Raw genomic sequence first — 18819 nt, forward strand, 5'->3', positions numbered from 1 at the left:
TATAGTGTCTACAGAGGCACTAAACCCATAACTCATTCTAGAGATGATGAAATATGTTCATATTAAATGTTAATGTTTGAAAAAGGAACTCTACTTACTAAGGCACATTTGCACTTACATTATAAATATCTGAGGCATTTTTGGCCCAAGCCCTGGTTAAGTTCTGACTTATGTTTGATTATATCCTCTATGTTGACTGTTTTATTGTTGGAATCATTCTGGTATCCACAGCCCCCAGTCCCTTTGCTAATATTATTGAAGAAGTGATCCATCCCTGCAACCCTAATCCATGTCCAAGCAACCATCTTTGTGAAGTGAACAGGAAAGGCTGCCATCCAGGACAAGACTGTCTGCCATACTTCTGTGTACCTGGTACTATAGTCACTGAATATATATTTTTAGTTATAGGACTGTAGAAATGTTATCAGAAAACATCTCGACTTGTTCGTTTATGGCTTGTTATGAAAGAAAAATACTATAAAGTATGTAAAACTTCCCTCTGCCATTGGTTTTTATAAAGGACAGACAACATTAAGATGTTGTGTTTGAAATGGAATATTAGGATACTGATTTCTGCACAGTATGTACAGTGTAATTCCTGGTTGTAAAATAGAATCTGAAACAGTATGCAAAATATGCAATGATAAATGTTTCAAATGGTAGTATGCTACAAAGTCACATGACCTCACCACATTGCACATCCACAATGGTTAACCTCTTAAACTCTATGACCCGCCGGCGGGGGCGATATATCACGAAAAAAGTTTATGGGATCATTTGAAAGCTTAGAATCTGAACTTTTCAGAGATAACCATCACTTCTGCATTTATGTTACTTAAAATAACAAAATAAGACCTCAAATCATTTGCGTTGAAAATTAGCGCCCCCTTGAGGTAATGGGGTAGAAATATTTATATAAAAATAAAAGTCCTTCACTTAAATGGACAAGTCATATATCAAATGAAAGCTCTCACTCTCAGTAATGTGACTGTACAGTTTATACCACATTTTGAAAGATTTTCAAAAGAATCACAAAGTGATATACGATTTTTGTAAGTCATCAAATACAAATGTCTCTTTTATGCTCCGATAACTGCTGCTGTAAGCCCCAAATAGCTTAAAACGTTACATCTGCTTTTACCTTAGACAGTTTTCTAAAAAAAATGAGCCATTGTTTACTTGTCTGTGAGCTTGCTTGGTTGAATAATCCAATGTTAAATCATAGATGTCCAGAACAAAATATGCCATCCAGAAGGAAAAGCATGCAAAACAAATCATCAGAAAAGTATGTTTTTGACTATTGATGATAAAATTTTATATCATTGCTTTAGCTTTCTAATGACACATAGATTGAGCTTCTAGTCCACTCAGTGGCTAAGATATCAATGAAAACAACGAGGGTGGTGCTTGAACTGAAAATTAGAATGAATGTCAAAGGAAGAGCTCAACAGTGAGTACTAAAATGCATTAGAGTGCCACCTACATTTCAGATCGTTTCGTTTCAGAAATAATAAAAAATTCTTGTGCTTTCTGCCACCTAGTGGAATAAAATTAGACTTTTCAAAGTGTGGTTGAGTGAACAGAATAAAATAATAAGTATAATTATAAATAAGAATAAAAAAGAATAATTTTTACAAAATGTAATATTCATGTTTACAAAGTTAGGACAACAACAAAAAAATTGTGTGAAAAATTGCGGGCAGCACCCCAAAAATGCACTAGAGTTTTAATGCAGCGAATGGCATCCTTTTATCATCTCATATATACACCGATCAGCCACAACATTAAAACCACATGCTTAATATTGTGTAGGTCCCCCTCGTGCCGCCAAAACAGCGCCAACCCGCATCTCAGAATAGCATTCTGAGGTGATATTCTTCTCACCAGATGGGCTGGTTTGAGTATTTCTGTAACTGCTGATCTCCTGGGATTTTCACGCACAACAGTCTCTAGAATTTACACCGAATGGTGCCAAAAACAAAAAACATTCAGTGAGCGGCAGTTCTGCAGAAGGAAACGCCATGTTGATGAGAGAGGTCAACAGAGAATGGCCAGACTTGTTTGAACTGACAAAGTCTACGGTAACTCAGATAACCACTCTGTACAACTGTGGTGAGAAGAATATCATCTCAGAATGCTATTCTGAGATGCGAGTTGGCACTGTTTTGGCAGCACAAGGGGGACCTACACAATATTAAGCATGTGGTTTTAATGTTATAAATGGCAATTAAAGGTTAATTTCCCACACCTGTGGCTTTTTAAATTGCAATTAGTGTCTGTGTATAAATAGTCAATGAGTTTGTTAGCTCTCACGTGGATGCACTGAGCAGGCTAGATACTGAGCCATGGGGAGCAGAAAAGAACTGTCAAAAGACCTGTGTAACAAGGGAATGGAACTTTATAAAGATGGAAATATACAGAAGAAATACAGGCTGCTCTCGAAAAAGACCGTGTGGTTGTTTCAAGGAGCACAATACGACAATACTTGAACAGAAATGAGCTGCATGGACGAATTGCCAGAAATAAGCCAATGCCACAAAAAAGCCTGGTTACAATATTCCCGACAACACACCTCACAGCTTCTGGCACACTGTAATTTGGAGTGACGAGACCAAAATAGAGCTTTATGGTCACAACCATAAGCACTATGTTTGGAGAGGGGTCAACAAGTATTGTGCTCCTTGAAACAACCACACTGTCTTTTTCCAGAGCAGCCTGTATTTCTCCTGAGGTTACCTGCGAGTTTTTCTTTGTATCGCGAACAATTCTTCTGGCAGTTGTGGCTGAAATCTTTCTTGGTCTACCTTTCCTTGGCTTGGTATCAAGAGATCCCCAAATTTTCCACTTCCTAATAAGTGATTGAACAGTACTGACTGGCATTTTCAAGGCTTTGGATATCTTTTTATATCCTTTTCCATCTTTATAAAGTTCCATTCCCTTGTTACACAGGTCTTTTGACAGTTCTTTTCTGCTCCCCATGGCTCAGTATCTAGCCTGCTCAGTGCATCCACGTGAGAGCTAACAAACTCATTGACTATTTATACACAGACACTAATTGCAATTTAAAAAGCCACAGGTGTGGGAAATTAACCTTTAATTGCCATTTAAACCTGTATGTGTCACCTTGTGTGTCTGTAACAAGGCCAAACATTCAAGGGTATGTAAACTTTTGATCAGGGCCATTTGGGTGATTTCTGTTATCATTATGATTTAAAAAGGAGCCAAACAACTATGTGGTAATAAATGGCTTCGTATGATCACTATCCTTAAATAAAAGACAGTTTTTTTTTTTGCATGATCAGTCATATTTTCAAAATCAATGCCAAAATTTCACAATTTCTGCCAGGGTATGCAAACTTCTGAGCACAACTGTATGAACTGCACTGCAAATTTCTCAAGACTATTTTTCATGTCTTCTAGGGTGTAAACTAGGAGAAGCTTCTGAGTTTCTCGTCCCCATGGATGCCCGTATCCAAGTGCCCACTCGGAACGTGCAGGTGGGCTGCTTTGAGGTTTGCACCTGCGGTCAAAGTGGCCGTCTGGAGAACTGTGCCGAAATGCCATGCTTTGACACCACCAAGACCTGTTTGATTGGAGGACAAAGAAAAAGTAAGAACCTTGTGTGCCTAAATATACATGCAATATTATTTCCAAGTTGTTAAGTTGCAAAGCCTATTACTTTCAACAGCTTTTATACATGTCCAGCCATTGTTGCATGAAATGTTACGTATTGTAAAAATAAAAGGAAAATGGGGCTGTTTTTTATCGTTAAATTAATTAATTACCTCAATTAAAACTTTGAAGTCTTGTAAATTTCTATTGATTGCATTAAAATGTATTTCATACAAAAAAATCTGTTTTTTGTTATGTCTCGTGCCATTCATTGCCCCCATATCTGTGATGCATCTGCTAAAATTTTACACACACTAGACTGATACACTCGATTGAACAATAAGTGTAAAAGAATTAACTTCCTGTGTTTTTATATCCAGCTAAAAATGTTGCAGAAAATATTTAAGTATGAATCAAATTTTTCAACAAACTCAGTCAAGTTACATGTAATTAGAAATCTTCCTTAGAAATAGCTGTGGACTGTCATGTTCTATGTGGACACTGCCACCTATTGGTTTGGTGCTGCATAAATAACAATCTAAACTCTCAATGGAATAATCTTACACACACACACACACACACACACATATATATATATACATGGGCGGCTGTGGCTCAGGTGGTAGAGCAGATTGTCCACTAATTGCAGAGTTAGCAGTCTGATTCCCAGCCCACATGACTCCACATGCCAAAGTGTCCTTGGGCAAGACACTGAACCCCAAGTTGCTCCCAATGGCAGGCTGGTGCCTTGCATGGCAGCTCTGCTGTCACTGGTGTGTGAGTGTGTGTGTGAATGAGACACAGTGTAAAGCGCTAAGGTAAAAGGTGCTATATAAGTGCAGACCATTTACCAGTCAAAAGTTTTGAAACACTTACTCAGTCTTTATTATATTTTTTTTTTTCTTCACATTTTAGAATAATAGTAAAGTCATCAAAACTATGGAATAACATAAATGGAACAATGGGAATTATTTTGTGACTGAACAAAATCCAAAATAAATCAAAACTGTGTTATATTTTAGCATCTTCAAAGTAGTCACCCTTTGCCTAGAATATGCAGACATGTACTCTTGACATTTTCTCAACCAACTTCTTGAGGTATCACCCTGGGATGCTTTTGAAACAGTATTGAAGGAGTTCCCATCTATGTTGGGCACTTATTGGCTGCTTTTCTTTATTATTTGGTCCAAATCATCAATTTCAAAAACTTTTTTTTATTAAATTTGAGTTTTATAATGAAATAAATGAATATGGTGGCACAATGATATTTTTGTCTTCAAAACTAATTTCAAACATTTAAGCATATGCCTTCAGATCAAAAGATGTTTCCAATATGTCCTAAAATACAGGCAATCAAACAGGAAATAAGAGTCCAACAATGAAATAAATAAATAAATAAAAATAACTGTAATTCCTTCTAATGCATTCATCCATTCATTTTCTATAGCCATTTGTCCTATGTAGGGTCCCAGGGAGTGCTGGAGCCTATCCCAGCTGTCTTGAGCTGAAGGCAGGGAAACACCCTGGACAGGTGGCCAGTCCATCTCAGGGCATACCCTCTAATTGCAAATTCTAATTGTAAATATGCATATCATTAGTTAATAAGTGAGTGAGTTTGCAGTATTTTCAGGGTTTTATTTTTATTATTTGTGTGCTTCTTTTGTAAACAGCTCATTTTTATGCCTGTCGGTTTGAACCTGAATGAGTTTATTGCCTTTCCTTTCATGTTTATTTTTGCTCCACTTCTAAAGGGGTTGGGCATCTTGGGCTTATTTTAGACAGATGTGCTCTGTTTTAGAGTTGTGTCAAGCAATCCAGATTAGGCCCGCTTGGAAAGTGCTAAATACGGAAGATAAACTAATCTCACAAGGAGTTTTACGGTTCCTAAGAGGAAAACATATGCAGTCTGCTATATTCTGCAATTCTCTCAGTAAAGTTAAAGAAATAATACAATAGTACATAAATAGGGCATGTCATATCATGGTGGTAGAGTAAATATCCTAATGTGAATGAGTTATCCAATTAGCAGTTGACTAATAAATGTGATGGTAATGATTTTACTGTGCAGATCATGGTACGTCCTTCCGGGTAGACTGCCACCCATGTTCCTGCTTCGCTGGAGAAACCATCTGCTCTGCTCGCCAATGCCTCAGGTCAGACAGCTCTTATGAGGATCGACGCCCATTCACAGGTGTGTGTTTTGGTTTGTTTTTGGGTAGTTGACGCATGACATATACATTGACTTTTTCCTTTTATCAGCATTTTGGTTAAAATGTATAAAGTATGAATGTTTCCGTTTTTCACAATTATTAAACACTTTTTGCCTTCACTTGTTCATTAAGCAGTTCTGCAGTGTGACAAATTATTTTTTACAAGTACAAATATCTATGTTGTCTCTATGTAATCAATCTGAGGTCATAAAAAATGCATGAGTCACTTTTTGCTTGCTAAAGGGGGCATTTAGTCATTAAGATATGGTTTTCTTGTTAAAGTTGCTATGAAAATGTTTTATTGTGTCAAGCGCTATACAAGTAAAGTTGGAAAAAACAGCAAAATGCTGTTTAAAATTGTTTTAGATGGAGCATAGCATGTCACAACTCAGGACATGTCAACTTCTCAAGAGTATTTTATGCCATACCCTTTTACAGTACCTGCTCTATGTATGGCATCACTCAAAATGGGACATAATGTATCACATTAAGTAACAAATGACATATTTCTAGTCATAAAAATCATACTGAATATCGACGCCTACACATTTTTTTCTTTTTTCACTCTCCCTCAGGGCTTCCTTGCGGCTGTGCTGATCATTTTGTGCCTGTTTGTGCACGTAATGGACGCACATACCCCAGTGCTTGTGTTGCACGCTGTGTCGGCTTCCGAGACAATCAGTTTGTTTTTGGGTCCTGCAGAAGCATCGATCCCTGCTCACCAAACCCCTGTCAAAGGAACCAAAGGTTTGAACCTTCAGAACATTCATTTCCTTCTTAATCAAAAGCAGATGGTTAATCAAATAGTTTATTCACATTAATATCTTTCCTGCATTAACAAAGAGAAGATTTTTCTTGGCAATCAGCTTGTTTCATTAAGTTTATACTGTAGAATTATATTGTGGCCAAACAAAGTTAAATGAACATTATGGGATTTGTGGATTGCTGTCGATAACCACAACAAATAATTTTGCCTCTTCGCTAAGTTTGTAAAAAAGATGGAAGCCTAAGAGGCATTCGTATAAATAATCGTTTCGAAAATATTTCAGTAACTTTTACAAACCTACACTCATAGAATGAACATTACTATAACTACATTTTTGCAAACTTGAGTTTTACTTGCCTCTTTCTAAGTTTTGCAGCAGTTTCTTGGTAAAATTAACAGTAGAGGTGCTACAACAACTCTGCGTTTCATTCACTTTCACACAAATCACGACTGCAACAGCTGATTATGACTTTATAAACACTTTTTATTTGCTGTATTATTCACACCCTGCTATGTAATTATATCAAAACACTTTTACTCTAACGCATCATTTGAGAAATGTTACATTTAAAGCTTGTATTACAGACCCACCTACTTTTACACACTTATTCCAACATGATTAGCTTCCGCAGTAGCTCACTTGAAAGAATGCTGGACTTTGGAATCGAGCCCAGCCAAAGACGCTCGAAACTAATTGAAAGTGAAGCGAAAGGTCATAGAAGCGACTTGAAATTATGTGGTTGCATCAGTAAATGTACTTGTAATGTCAAATTTGCTTTTAAAACACTAGCGGTTAAGTTTAAGTGTTGATTTAGTGTAAAGATGTCTGAGTTTTTTTTTGCCATTTTTTTTTAACACTATTGATTAAGTTTAGGTTGAAGTTTTAGGTAAGGAATGTACATTTTATTCATTAAAAAATCCATCTAATAGTCACCCTAAAAACCTCATCTGATTAGAACATCATTTCACTCGCTTTTGGCACCCCCCGCTGGACATTTCACTTGGAAACTGCAGTAAAACCTGTAATGGAGCATGTCATTTTGGTTTGTAAAAATGCTTCCATTGTCACATAAATTTCATGAGATCAGGCTGACATCTACACATGTTAGAATGAGACTTGTGTGAAAGAGTCGCTTACCAACCTTGTCTGTGCAAAGTTATATCCAATCTTTAATATCATGTAACAACCAGTTATAATAGTAAACCAGATTACTTTCAAAAGGTATTTGCACGAGAACACCAAGAAAGGACATAACATAACTGTCCATAAAGCACTGTTAATATGAAGCAAACTTTACCTACAGCAATTATGTTGGTAATGCATAACCAGAAGTTCATCCACAGGAAAAGTAGTTCCACCTCAAAAGGTACTGTAAACAAAACTTCAAAGCTTTACCAAAAGTAAAAACTTCAAATTTCTGAGCTTCTGTTCCAATTGCCTGCTAGGCTTCCTCTGTAAGTGCATCCGTTTGTGTTTTCTGTTCATTTTTACAAACCGGGGGGATGAATCTAAATTATTTTCTGGTTGTATTTGACCCTAGATATTCCTTTAAAACCTTAGTTCTTCAAGCATTAACAATCTGAACTTGCAGATGGTCAACAAGGGGTCTGTCAGGGGTCTGGAGCTCAATTTTGATTTTTCACCTACTAGCTTCACTACATCTTTTTGCTTAACTCCCGACTTCATCTGTCGACTTCCCCCCAAATTAGCTTGGACCATCTAGACTCATTGTTTGTTCAGGTGTCTCGCAGTTTCCTTCTCTAGTCTACAACAATTCTGCCTGGAGGAGGACTGTGGGGGGACCCTGTTTATGTAACCCTTCCTCTGAAATCACCCTGCCATTTGATTAGCCTTTGTGGCCTAAATGGATCAGTCCACTCCGGGAAACGGATCTTACATCACAGGCCCAATTTAACAGTGGCTGACTCCAGACATTCGCCACATGTGAACATATGGGTTTCACAGTGAGTGTGAATGAAGCAATGGAAACTCAAGATTTATATGTGAAGTTGGTTTCAACATCATTTTATGGCCAGTTGTACACGCAGTTTGTTTATTAGTCCTGCTTAATAAGGCAAGTATCAATATTACTAAAGAGCAACGGTTTAGGCCATATTTTTCATGATGTGAAATTGTATTCATCTTTTTCTTTCATGCTAAATACTAGTACTAGTAAAATGACTCAAACATCAATTGAGGGTCTTTTTGTCAATCTCCCTTCTATGACAAGTGCTGTTTGACGTCTTTCTTATGTAACACTTAGCAATGCATGTTGCGTAACACCTCCTTGGCCCGTTATTCAAAGGAAGGCTTTTCACCTTCATTTGTTCCTTGGTAAACAAGATGGTAAAATGACGAACACTTGATGTTAAACACTGTAGGTACGTTTATAATGGTAACATCAGTACATAGAAATAAATGAACACGTCTGGTTTCCAAAGACAGAGATTTGAAAGACAAACCTGGCCCATATTATTTGCATTGAGTATTTACTGTTGGCTTATGCATGGTGTATTTAAGAAAATGATCTGGAATGAAATTTTACATAACACAAAACATAACAGGCCTACAAGCCCTCAGTCCAGCCTCTCTCAGCCTATTGCAGACAGTCTGAGCACTGATGGAGGGATTGTGCATTCCTGATGTAACTCGGGCAGTTGTTGTTGCCATCCTGTACCTGTCCCACAGGTGTGATATTTGGATGTACCGATCCTGTGCAGGTGTCGTTACGCGTGGTCTGCCACTGCGAGGACGATCAGCTGTCCTTCATGTCTCTCTATAGCACTGTCTTGTCTCACAGTATGGACATTGCAATTTATTGCCCTGGCCACATCTGCAGTCCTCATGCCTCCATGAAGCATTCATGTTCTCACAGATGAGCAGGGACCCTGGGCATCTTTCTTTGGTGTTCATTGATCGACTGGAGTCAGTAGAAAGGTCTCTATAGTGTCCTAAGTTTTTATTACTGTGACCTTAATTGCTTACCATCTGTAAGCTGTTAGTGTCTTAAAGACCGTTCCACAGGTGCATGTTCATTAATTGTTTATGGTTCATTGAATAAGCATGGAAAAATTGTTTAAACACTTTACAATACAGATCTGTAAAGTTATTTGGATTTTTACAAAATTATCTTTAAAATACTGTGTCCTGAAAAAGGGACGTTTCTGTTTTTTGCTGAGTTTATATACACTACCGTTCAAAAGTTTTGAAACACTTACTCATTCTTTATTTTAATTTTAGAATAATAGTAAAGTCATCAAAACTATGGAATAACATAAATGGAACTATGGGAATTATGTTGTGACTAAACAAAATCCAAAATAAATCAAAACTGTGTTATATTTTAGCAACTTCAAAGTACTCACCCTTTGCCTAGAATTTGCAGACATGTACTCTTGACATTTTCTCAAGCAACTTCTTGAGGTATCACCCTGGGATGCTTTTTAAACTGTATTGATGGAGTCCCATCTATGTTGGGCACTTATTGGCTGATTTTCTTTATTATTTGGTCCAAGTCATCAATTTCAAAAACTTTTTTTATTTATTTTTTTATTACATTTTAGATTTATAGTGAAATAAATTAATATGGTGGCACAATTATATTTTTGTCTACAAAACTAATTTCAAACATTTAAGCATATGCCTTCAGATCAAAAGATTTTTAAGATCTTGAGAAACATTTCAGTCAAGTGTTTCAAAACTTTTGACCTGTAGTGTATATATATTTTAATCTTGATAAAAAAAAAGGGGGGGGGTTAGTTCACCCAAAAATGAAAATTTTCTCATGATTGACTTACCTTTAAGCCATCCCAGATGTGTATGTCTTTCCCTCTTCCGAAGTGAAGATTTTTATAAGCGCATTTCAGCTCTTTTTGTCCATACAATGGAAGTATACAATTGTCATTAGACTGCTGGTTGTTTGATGGTCCAAATGTCATATTTAGGCAGCATAAAAGTAATCCACACGACTCCAGTCGATCAATTAATGTCTTCTTAAGCATACCGATAGGTTGGTGTAAGAAACAAATCGATAGTTAAAACGTTTTTAACTTTAAATCATTGCTTCCGGCCAGCGCTGTATTTCTGTTGTATACAAAGCACGCTTCCGACTTCTCACGTGAACGCACCATCATGCTTAAGTCACGTGACAGCAGTGTGATGTGTCGACTGCTGGCAGGAAATTTTTTTTTTAAGTTAATAAAGTTTTAATTACTGATTTATTTTTTCACAAACCTATCGATTTGCTTCAGAATACAATCATTGATCGACTGGAGTCATGATTACTTTTATGCTGCATAAATATGCCTTTTGGACTGTCAAATAGCCAGTAGTCTAATGTCACCTATTTACTTGTATTGTATGGACAAACAGAGTTAAACTGTGCTTATCAAATTATTCACTTCGGTTCTGTGAAGAAGGAAAGCCATACACATCTGGGATGGCTTAAAGGTAAGTAAATCATGAGAGGATTTTCATTTTTGGGTGAACTAATCCTTTAACATACATTTAATCAATATTTTATTTAGAAAAATGTACCATGGTACTACCATGTTCAATCTGGACATGGTAATATAGCAATGCCATGTTTTTATGGACATGTACAATGGTAGTATCATGGTATTCTTTGAAGTACCTTGGATTACCACATGAATACCATGGTACATAAATATAGTAATCATTTAGTTCCATGCATATATCAAAAACCATGGTATTACTATTTGATACCATCACAGTACTGTTTTTCATGGTTGGATGAGGTTACTCTCCTGTGGAATTTGATTCCAGAATTTGAAGTTTTAGGCACTTGTGAAAAATGTTGCATAGTGAGGATGCCTTCAAAAATAATGACATAAATAGTTTTCCTTTATCAATTAACATCATACAAAGTCCAGTAAACATAAAAAAGCTAAATCAATATTCGGTGTGACCACATTTGCCTTTAAAACAGCCCCAATTCTCTTAGGAACACCTGGACACAGTTTTTCTTGGTTGTTGGCAGATAGGATGTACCAAGCTTCCTGGAGAATTCGCCACAGTTCTTCTATCTATTTCGGCTGTCTCAATTGCTTCTGTCTCTTTATGTAATCTCAGACAGACACGATGTTCAGTGGGGGGCTCTGTGGGGGCCATGACATCTGTTGCAGGGCTCCCTGTTCTTCTATACTAATGTTTTCTATTTTCAAAAGTAATTTTTGGGAGTCTAACATTTATATTTCCTATTGACACACTAAAGCTGAAGATATAAATAACCATCTTTAGACAAATGCTTTTGTGAAACATCTTATGTGCCTAAGACTTATGCACAGTACTGTATATTAAATGTAAAGTGCTATTATGAAATGACATAACAGCTATTCAAAACTATAATATATATATATATATATATATATATATATATATATATATATATATATATATATATATATATATATATATATATATATATATTATTAATGACTAAGCTCAGGCATGCAATTCTGGTAAGAAAGCTGATAGGTTCTTTGAACTTGTTAGCCAATCAGCTCGCTCACATGTGAAATGACAAGCTAATTGACTCACATGGAATAAGTTGATAGGTCCTTTGATATGTAATCGGGTTGCCAAACAACTTGTGTACTTTCTCTTTGCCCAAAATTTGAATTTGCTCAGTTTGCAAGTAAGCCGGTTTCACTGCAGCGCACTTTTTTCTGAAACCCAGCTTCACTTGTCTAGATCTGCTACATGGCGATTGTATTTATGTCTAATTGTGCAGCATCATGTCATACATGCCTGATGCAGCATGTCTTATGTTTTACTAATTGTACAGCAGTAGCAGCATGTCCATATGCTTAACTCAGTATGTCTGTGTATGTTCAAGCAGTAGTAAGTCTCTGTACTTGCTCTGAAACAGCAGCATAGCAGATCTAGTCTGCCAAGACCAATATCCTATCAATTTGTCATATCTATTTGTTCACAGGTGCATACCTAAACGGCAAGTTTGTTTGACGGATCTGTTAGTCTATCCCTGCCCACAGTACGAGTGCGCTACTCGCCCATCTGGCTGTGACCAGAACCAGCTGGATCCAGTTTGTGACACAGATAACACGGAGCATGCCAATCTGTGTCTACTGCATTTACGGAGCAAAACCCTGGCATACATGGGCCACTGTCAGGTAGGAATACACTACAATGGGGAGTTAAGGTCATGCAAATTTTTGAACAGAATTTTCATTCCCCTAAACTAGAATTCACTTCACAACATGAAATCAAAATGCACTTTATTTACTTTAAATAAATTGTACATGTTACTGTATTTCAAAGAAGAAGAAATCTTTGGTTTTGTAATCCTTCTCTGAAACAACTTTCCTTTTCGGGTGACATCACCTAGTTAATATTAATTAATGCAGCCTTTCTAAAATCTTGACAATATTTAGCACAGTAATTTAATGCCAGTTAAAATGAATGTTTATGGCAAAAATAGCCATTTAAGCCAGAAGACAACAGAAGATAATTATATTCTGTTTTGTATGTAGAATACGTTCAGTATTCTATGATGTGGTATATGTTACTGATATTCTGCTTTGAATTTTAATGACATGCAATATTCTGTGATGTGATGAATGACCAGTCTAAGCTTGCTTGGTATTTATTGAGTTCAGATGTTCTTTCTCAAGTAGTATTACATTTGAATTTGAAAGCAGCCAAAGTTGAAAGCAGCGTTCACTCTAGACAGAGCTCTTGGCTGAGCGTTCAAATTTAATTGGCACTCCGCATTATTAAAAGATCAATATATTTGCTAATTGCTGCTGCCTGAACGCTGCCCTGATGATACAAACATCAGGACCCTGATGTGAATATCTTATTTCATGGCTGTTTAGCTAATAAATGAATGAAATATTGATTTGAGTTAAAATGATTTTATTATGTGAGAATAAAGTGAGCGTAGGGTGATAAAAAGAGACATGAAAGTAGCAGCAGCTCACTGTAATATGTGGTGTTTTGGCATGCTCTGATAATATTCATTGCTTTAACAAAACTGCAACAACAGTAATGAAATGTCATTAGATATTGAGCACAGATCAGTTTATTACTCTAGACTACTAATGGGTGTTATGTGTTGTTTGTAGGATGCTTGCAGGAAGCCCAGAGAGGTGTGTGGCCACAATGGAGAAACCTACAGTACAGTGTGTGAAGCTTTTTCAGACCGCGTTGCTGTGGACTATCAGGGTCGCTGCCATGCGGTCGGGGTGGTGTCAGAGTTCACATCCGACTCAGGGTGTAACGCTGTGCCCTGTCCTCCTCTCTCCACAGAGGGCTGCAATCCAGTCACACCACCTGGTTAGTACTGTTTCCTACCATAAATATCAGTGTAACGTTATATGCTGTAGAGATGTAGCGACACAGTTTGATTGTTTTGTGTGTTCGCAGGCGCCTGCTGTCCTGTGTGTGCAGGTATGCTACAAATCCTCTGGAACAAAGAACAGATGAATATCTTCGCTAAGGTAAATATTTCACTAAGTCTTGTGCTTTTTTCTGCCCTCCAACTCATTCCCTCCTTTTCTTTCATTTAGAGTTCTCCAATTTTAGCCATGTGTCAATTGCATTTACACCATGCACACAGCAGGTGGCAGAATTGATCTTAAACTGTAACAGCCCCACCTGGGTATTCCCATAAGAAGCTTGTTACTCCCAAACAGAAGGGTTTTCATCACCCACGCTGTATCTCTAAGCATATTAGTCTCTAACAATGCTCTTTAAGTAGTGTTTAATATTTAATTTTTATTAACAGTGGACTGTAATGTATGGGGACTGGCCTCACTCCACAAGAGTAAACAAATGTTACATGTAATAAATGCAGTGGATATGGTTGATAAAGTTTTCCATTTTTGTACAAATTGTTCAGTGGTATTTGATTTTATGTGCACAGAAACTGTTTACCCTTGTTAGCCATTTAAAGACCCCATGAAAACAAAATTGGAGATTTTTTAGTCCATGTCTGTTAGCTTTGAGGCCATCTATATGCTAGTGTTCTCCTAAAAGGTGACAATACTATATGCACATTTATAATGTAATCTTTCTTTTTCTGTTAAACTGCCCAAAATATGCATGCCGGAGCATATACATTTTTGTCCAATAGAATGAAAATAAACTGTACCTCACTCTAACACCACCTGACACGGACTAGCAAAAGCAAGTAAAAAATACATGTTTGTGGCTGTGAACTAAACTAAATTCTGTTGTCTATTTAATGTCCCGTCCCAACTTATGGAAATACGTGAACACAGGAAAGAAGGTATTTTCATGGGGTCTTTAAAATGAGCCACTTGAAAAAATTTTACTAAAAAATGTATAGATAAATAGTCTTAAGTGTATTAAAGGAGACTGCACATACTGTTTTCATATTTCTCAGTTTTACAACACTGTACGTGTGTGTGTGTGTGTGTTCTCAGCTGAACAGGAATCAGCCTGTGACGGTGCACAACATCCTGAAAATCCTGCGGCTACACATCTCTGTCCCTCAGTGTGACATCTTTGGCTACCTGAGCATCGACTCTGAGATCATCATCCTCATTGTGCCTGTTGACCAGCAGCCTACACCACTGCAGGTTTGTGTTCAATGTGTGTGTGTCTGTGTGTGTGTTTGGGGGACCGGGGGGTGGGGAGGGGTGGGTGATCAGGTTTAAGTGGTTTACGAGGACTTTTTTTTAGGTTACAAACTGGTAATTACAAGGGTATTATGCTATAAATGCGGTTTATGAGGACATTTCTAGTGTCCCCATAATTCAAATCACTTAAAAAACATACTAAACGATGTTTTATTGAAAATGTAAAAATGCAGAAAGTTTTTTGTGAGGGTTAGGTTTAGGGGTAGGGTTAGGGGACAGAATCTATAGTTCGTACAGTATAAAAATCATTATGTCTATGGAGAGTCCTCATAATGATAGCTGCACCAACATGTGTGTGTGTGTGTGTGTTTGTGTGTGAGTGTGATGCAAATAACAGATACAATGTTGGTAGCACTAACAGTTTATATAGTCTTCATAATTTTATATATATATATATATATATATATATATATATATATATATTATTAGGGATGTCAATTTAATGCATTAATTTAGTGTGATTAATTATATAAAAAATAACACATTAAAAAAATTAACACAATTAATCATGCCCCAGATCCATATGTAAATCCTGTAATAAGAAATGTTCTTACCATCGGAGCAATTCAAGCTTGATGTGACAGTAGGGGGCAGTCAGGTCCAACTTTACAGGCAACACGCCTCGTCAATCCATCGAGAACAACAGGCAGCACAGCCTTCAACAGTCTCAAATACAGCTGGTCCAAGCACAACAGAATACAGGGATCTTGGGACGTCTGTCAACATTTCAAACTACATTTAACTTGACAAAAGAGATGCTGAAAACTAGTGAAACACAATGCAACCAAAGAGAGATGCTCCGAAAGCGTCCGTCTGACGCATGAGTATATAGACCAACAATTAAAAATAGCTCAGACGGAAGTAGACCAATAATAGGGTTATGTTCAATGTATGGAAACAAAATTTTGACTTTTAAGACACTTTTTGTATTGTAGAAATTCAAGTCAAGTCATTTTTATTTGTATACCACTTAACACATGTATAATTTCAAAGCAGCTTTACAGAAAATTATGCTTTATCAGAAAAAGAAGCTGTAATATAGTAATGTCTTAGAGTCATAACTGTGCAGTTTGCTAAAAAACATGATTGTAAATTGTGCCTAAAAATTAAATAAATAAATTAGTAAATAATAATTGTATTTAGGCCCCCAGTGAGCAAGCTGAAGGCTACTGTGGCAAGGAATACAAAACTCCATAAGATGTTGGTTAATGGAGAAAAATAACCTTGGGATAAACTGTGGGGGCCAGTTCCCCTCTGGCTAACCAGCATGAATATAATGCCAATATTAGTTATTTGTGTGTAGTACAAGTCATTGCTTAAAATTAGTAATCTAAGAAAAAGTTAGGGGCCAGTGTTTAAACAAATAGATCTTGTTTGAACTGTAAGATTAATGACTAAATGTCTTTGAAGTCCATCCTGAATTAACTGAGGAAATGAATACAGATGCATTGTCCTTTGTTAGTTGGCTGATGACGTCTGTTGTTGGCAATTTATTGATAGTCTGTGTATTCCATTTTAAGAGTGTAGTCCATTCTTTGACCAAGGTGATGCAGAGATCAGTGAGATGCACTGCAGTTCAAATTAATTACGTGATTAATTACATAAATGCTTTACGTGTCTACTGCCACAATACATGCATACTGTATGATGTAATGTATTTGAATTATCTTAATTATAATATTTATTATATATTATATTTATAATTATTTTATACATTATATACTAAATTATCGGTAACACTTTACAATAAGGTTCCATTTGTTTACATTAGTTAACAACATTTGTTAACATGAACCAACAATGAACAATACTTTTACAGCATTTAATAATCTCTGTTAATGTTAGTTACAACATATACTAATATATTTTTTTAAATCAAAATTTGTATAAGTTAACATTAGTTAATGCACTATGAACTAACATGAACTAACAATTAAAAATGTTATTTTCATTAACTAACATTAACAAAGATTAATAAATGCTGTAAAAATATATATTGTTCATTGTTTATTCATGACATTTTATGTATTAACGGTCACCTTTATTGTAAAGTGTTATCACGTTATCTTTATTTGGGGGGCCTTTCTCTGTAAATATTGATAATGTATAACAATTTTCATTACAATTGATCCTATTTCACCCAAATTCAAATTGCTGTAATGAATATGTTATTATTGTTTTGTTTTTTTATTAATATCACCTTGCTTTACAATAAATACTACCATGATGTTTATTTACAATTATGATTTTCAGATTTACAGTGGGCCAAGGGTGTAGATTTGGCCTGAACATGGGGTTGCAGTGTGAAGCATTTACATATTTCCATTGATCATGGTATAAATAATGGCGGGGGGTTGTACTTGCGTGTTTTGATTATTGGGGGGTTACCTCCCCCCCCCATCCCCCTTGGAATCTATATCCCTGCAGTGGGCCACTGAGATTTGGGCCAAGGAAATGTGCTTCATTGTCATTAAAACATTGACTTAAAAATGTTGTTAATTTTCTTTATGCAAAATATAATTTCTTATTTCTTTCTTTTGATTTTGGAGTGAAATATGGCCTGGACATTTTGTATAGTGTGGACTGTAATTATCATTAAATATCAATACATTCAATTCATTTTAAATTAGGGCTGTCGATTTTATGCATTAATTCAGTGCGATTTATTATATAAAAAAAACCACAATTAATCATGTCCCCTGACTATAATAAGAAATATTCTTTCCATCGGAGCAATACAAGCTTGAAGTACCACCTGTTTTCAGCAGGGGGCAGTAAGCAATACTCCAGCTGTATAGGCAACACTCAGCTGTACAGCGAACAAACCAAACTCAGGTTTGCTTGACACTAGCGACAGCACAATATGAGAGTGCGTACTTGTGTTCAAACACTGCTTGATGGAGCGCACGCAACCAAAGGTAGATGCTCCAGAAGCATCCATCTGATGGAGGTGTACATTGATGTGTCCTTAGAAAAGCCCTTATAATAAATCTCAGACAGGTTGTCGAATTCAGTTGTAAAATGGATTTCTGTGGACTGCAGGCCAGTGAAAGTCTTATGTTCAATAATATGGAAATTAAACAATATATTGCCTTCTAAAGCCACTTTTTGCATTGTCTTATCAATGCTTTATTCATCTGACACAATAACATAATACATTTTAATTATCTGAATTATTATATTTATAATATACACTCACATAGAACTTTATTAACACTATGGTCCTAATAAAGTGCCCGATGTGATCTTCTGCTGTTGTAGCCCATCCGCCTCAAGGTTCGACGTGTTGTGCATTCTGAGATGCTATTCTGCTCACTACAATTGTACAGAGCGGTTATCTGAGATACCGTAGCCTTTCTGTCAGCTCAAACCAGTCTGGCCATTCTCCGTTGACCTCTATCATCAAAGCATTTCCGCAGAACTGCCGCTCACTGGATGTTTCTGATTAAACTCTTGAGACTGCTATGTGTGAAAATCCCAGGAGATCAGCAGTTACAGTAATACTCAAACCAGCCCAACAATCATGGTACGGTCTAAATCACTGAGATCAAATTTTTTTCCCAATTCTGGTGGTTGATGTAAATA

General features: G+C 36.4%; 1 protein-coding gene across 1 annotated transcript in view; it reads left to right on the forward strand.

The window, feature by feature from the left end:
• The window catches only part of LOC127431767 (reversion-inducing cysteine-rich protein with Kazal motifs-like), a 92160-nt gene that overhangs the window by 69996 nt on the left and 3345 nt on the right, over positions 1-18819 (forward strand). The window contains exons 13-20 of the mRNA XM_051682303.1: positions 232-372; positions 3421-3609; positions 5681-5803; positions 6398-6569; positions 12546-12741; positions 13696-13906; positions 13997-14070; positions 15019-15174. Of these exons, the coding sequence (XP_051538263.1) occupies positions 232-372; positions 3421-3609; positions 5681-5803; positions 6398-6569; positions 12546-12741; positions 13696-13906; positions 13997-14070; positions 15019-15174 (1262 nt within the window). The remainder of the gene's footprint in view (positions 1-231; positions 373-3420; positions 3610-5680; positions 5804-6397; positions 6570-12545; positions 12742-13695; positions 13907-13996; positions 14071-15018; positions 15175-18819) is intronic.

Source organism: Myxocyprinus asiaticus, chromosome 41 (assembly GCF_019703515.2).
Source record: "Myxocyprinus asiaticus isolate MX2 ecotype Aquarium Trade chromosome 41, UBuf_Myxa_2, whole genome shotgun sequence".
Lineage (NCBI taxonomy): Eukaryota > Metazoa > Chordata > Actinopteri > Cypriniformes > Catostomidae > Myxocyprinus > Myxocyprinus asiaticus.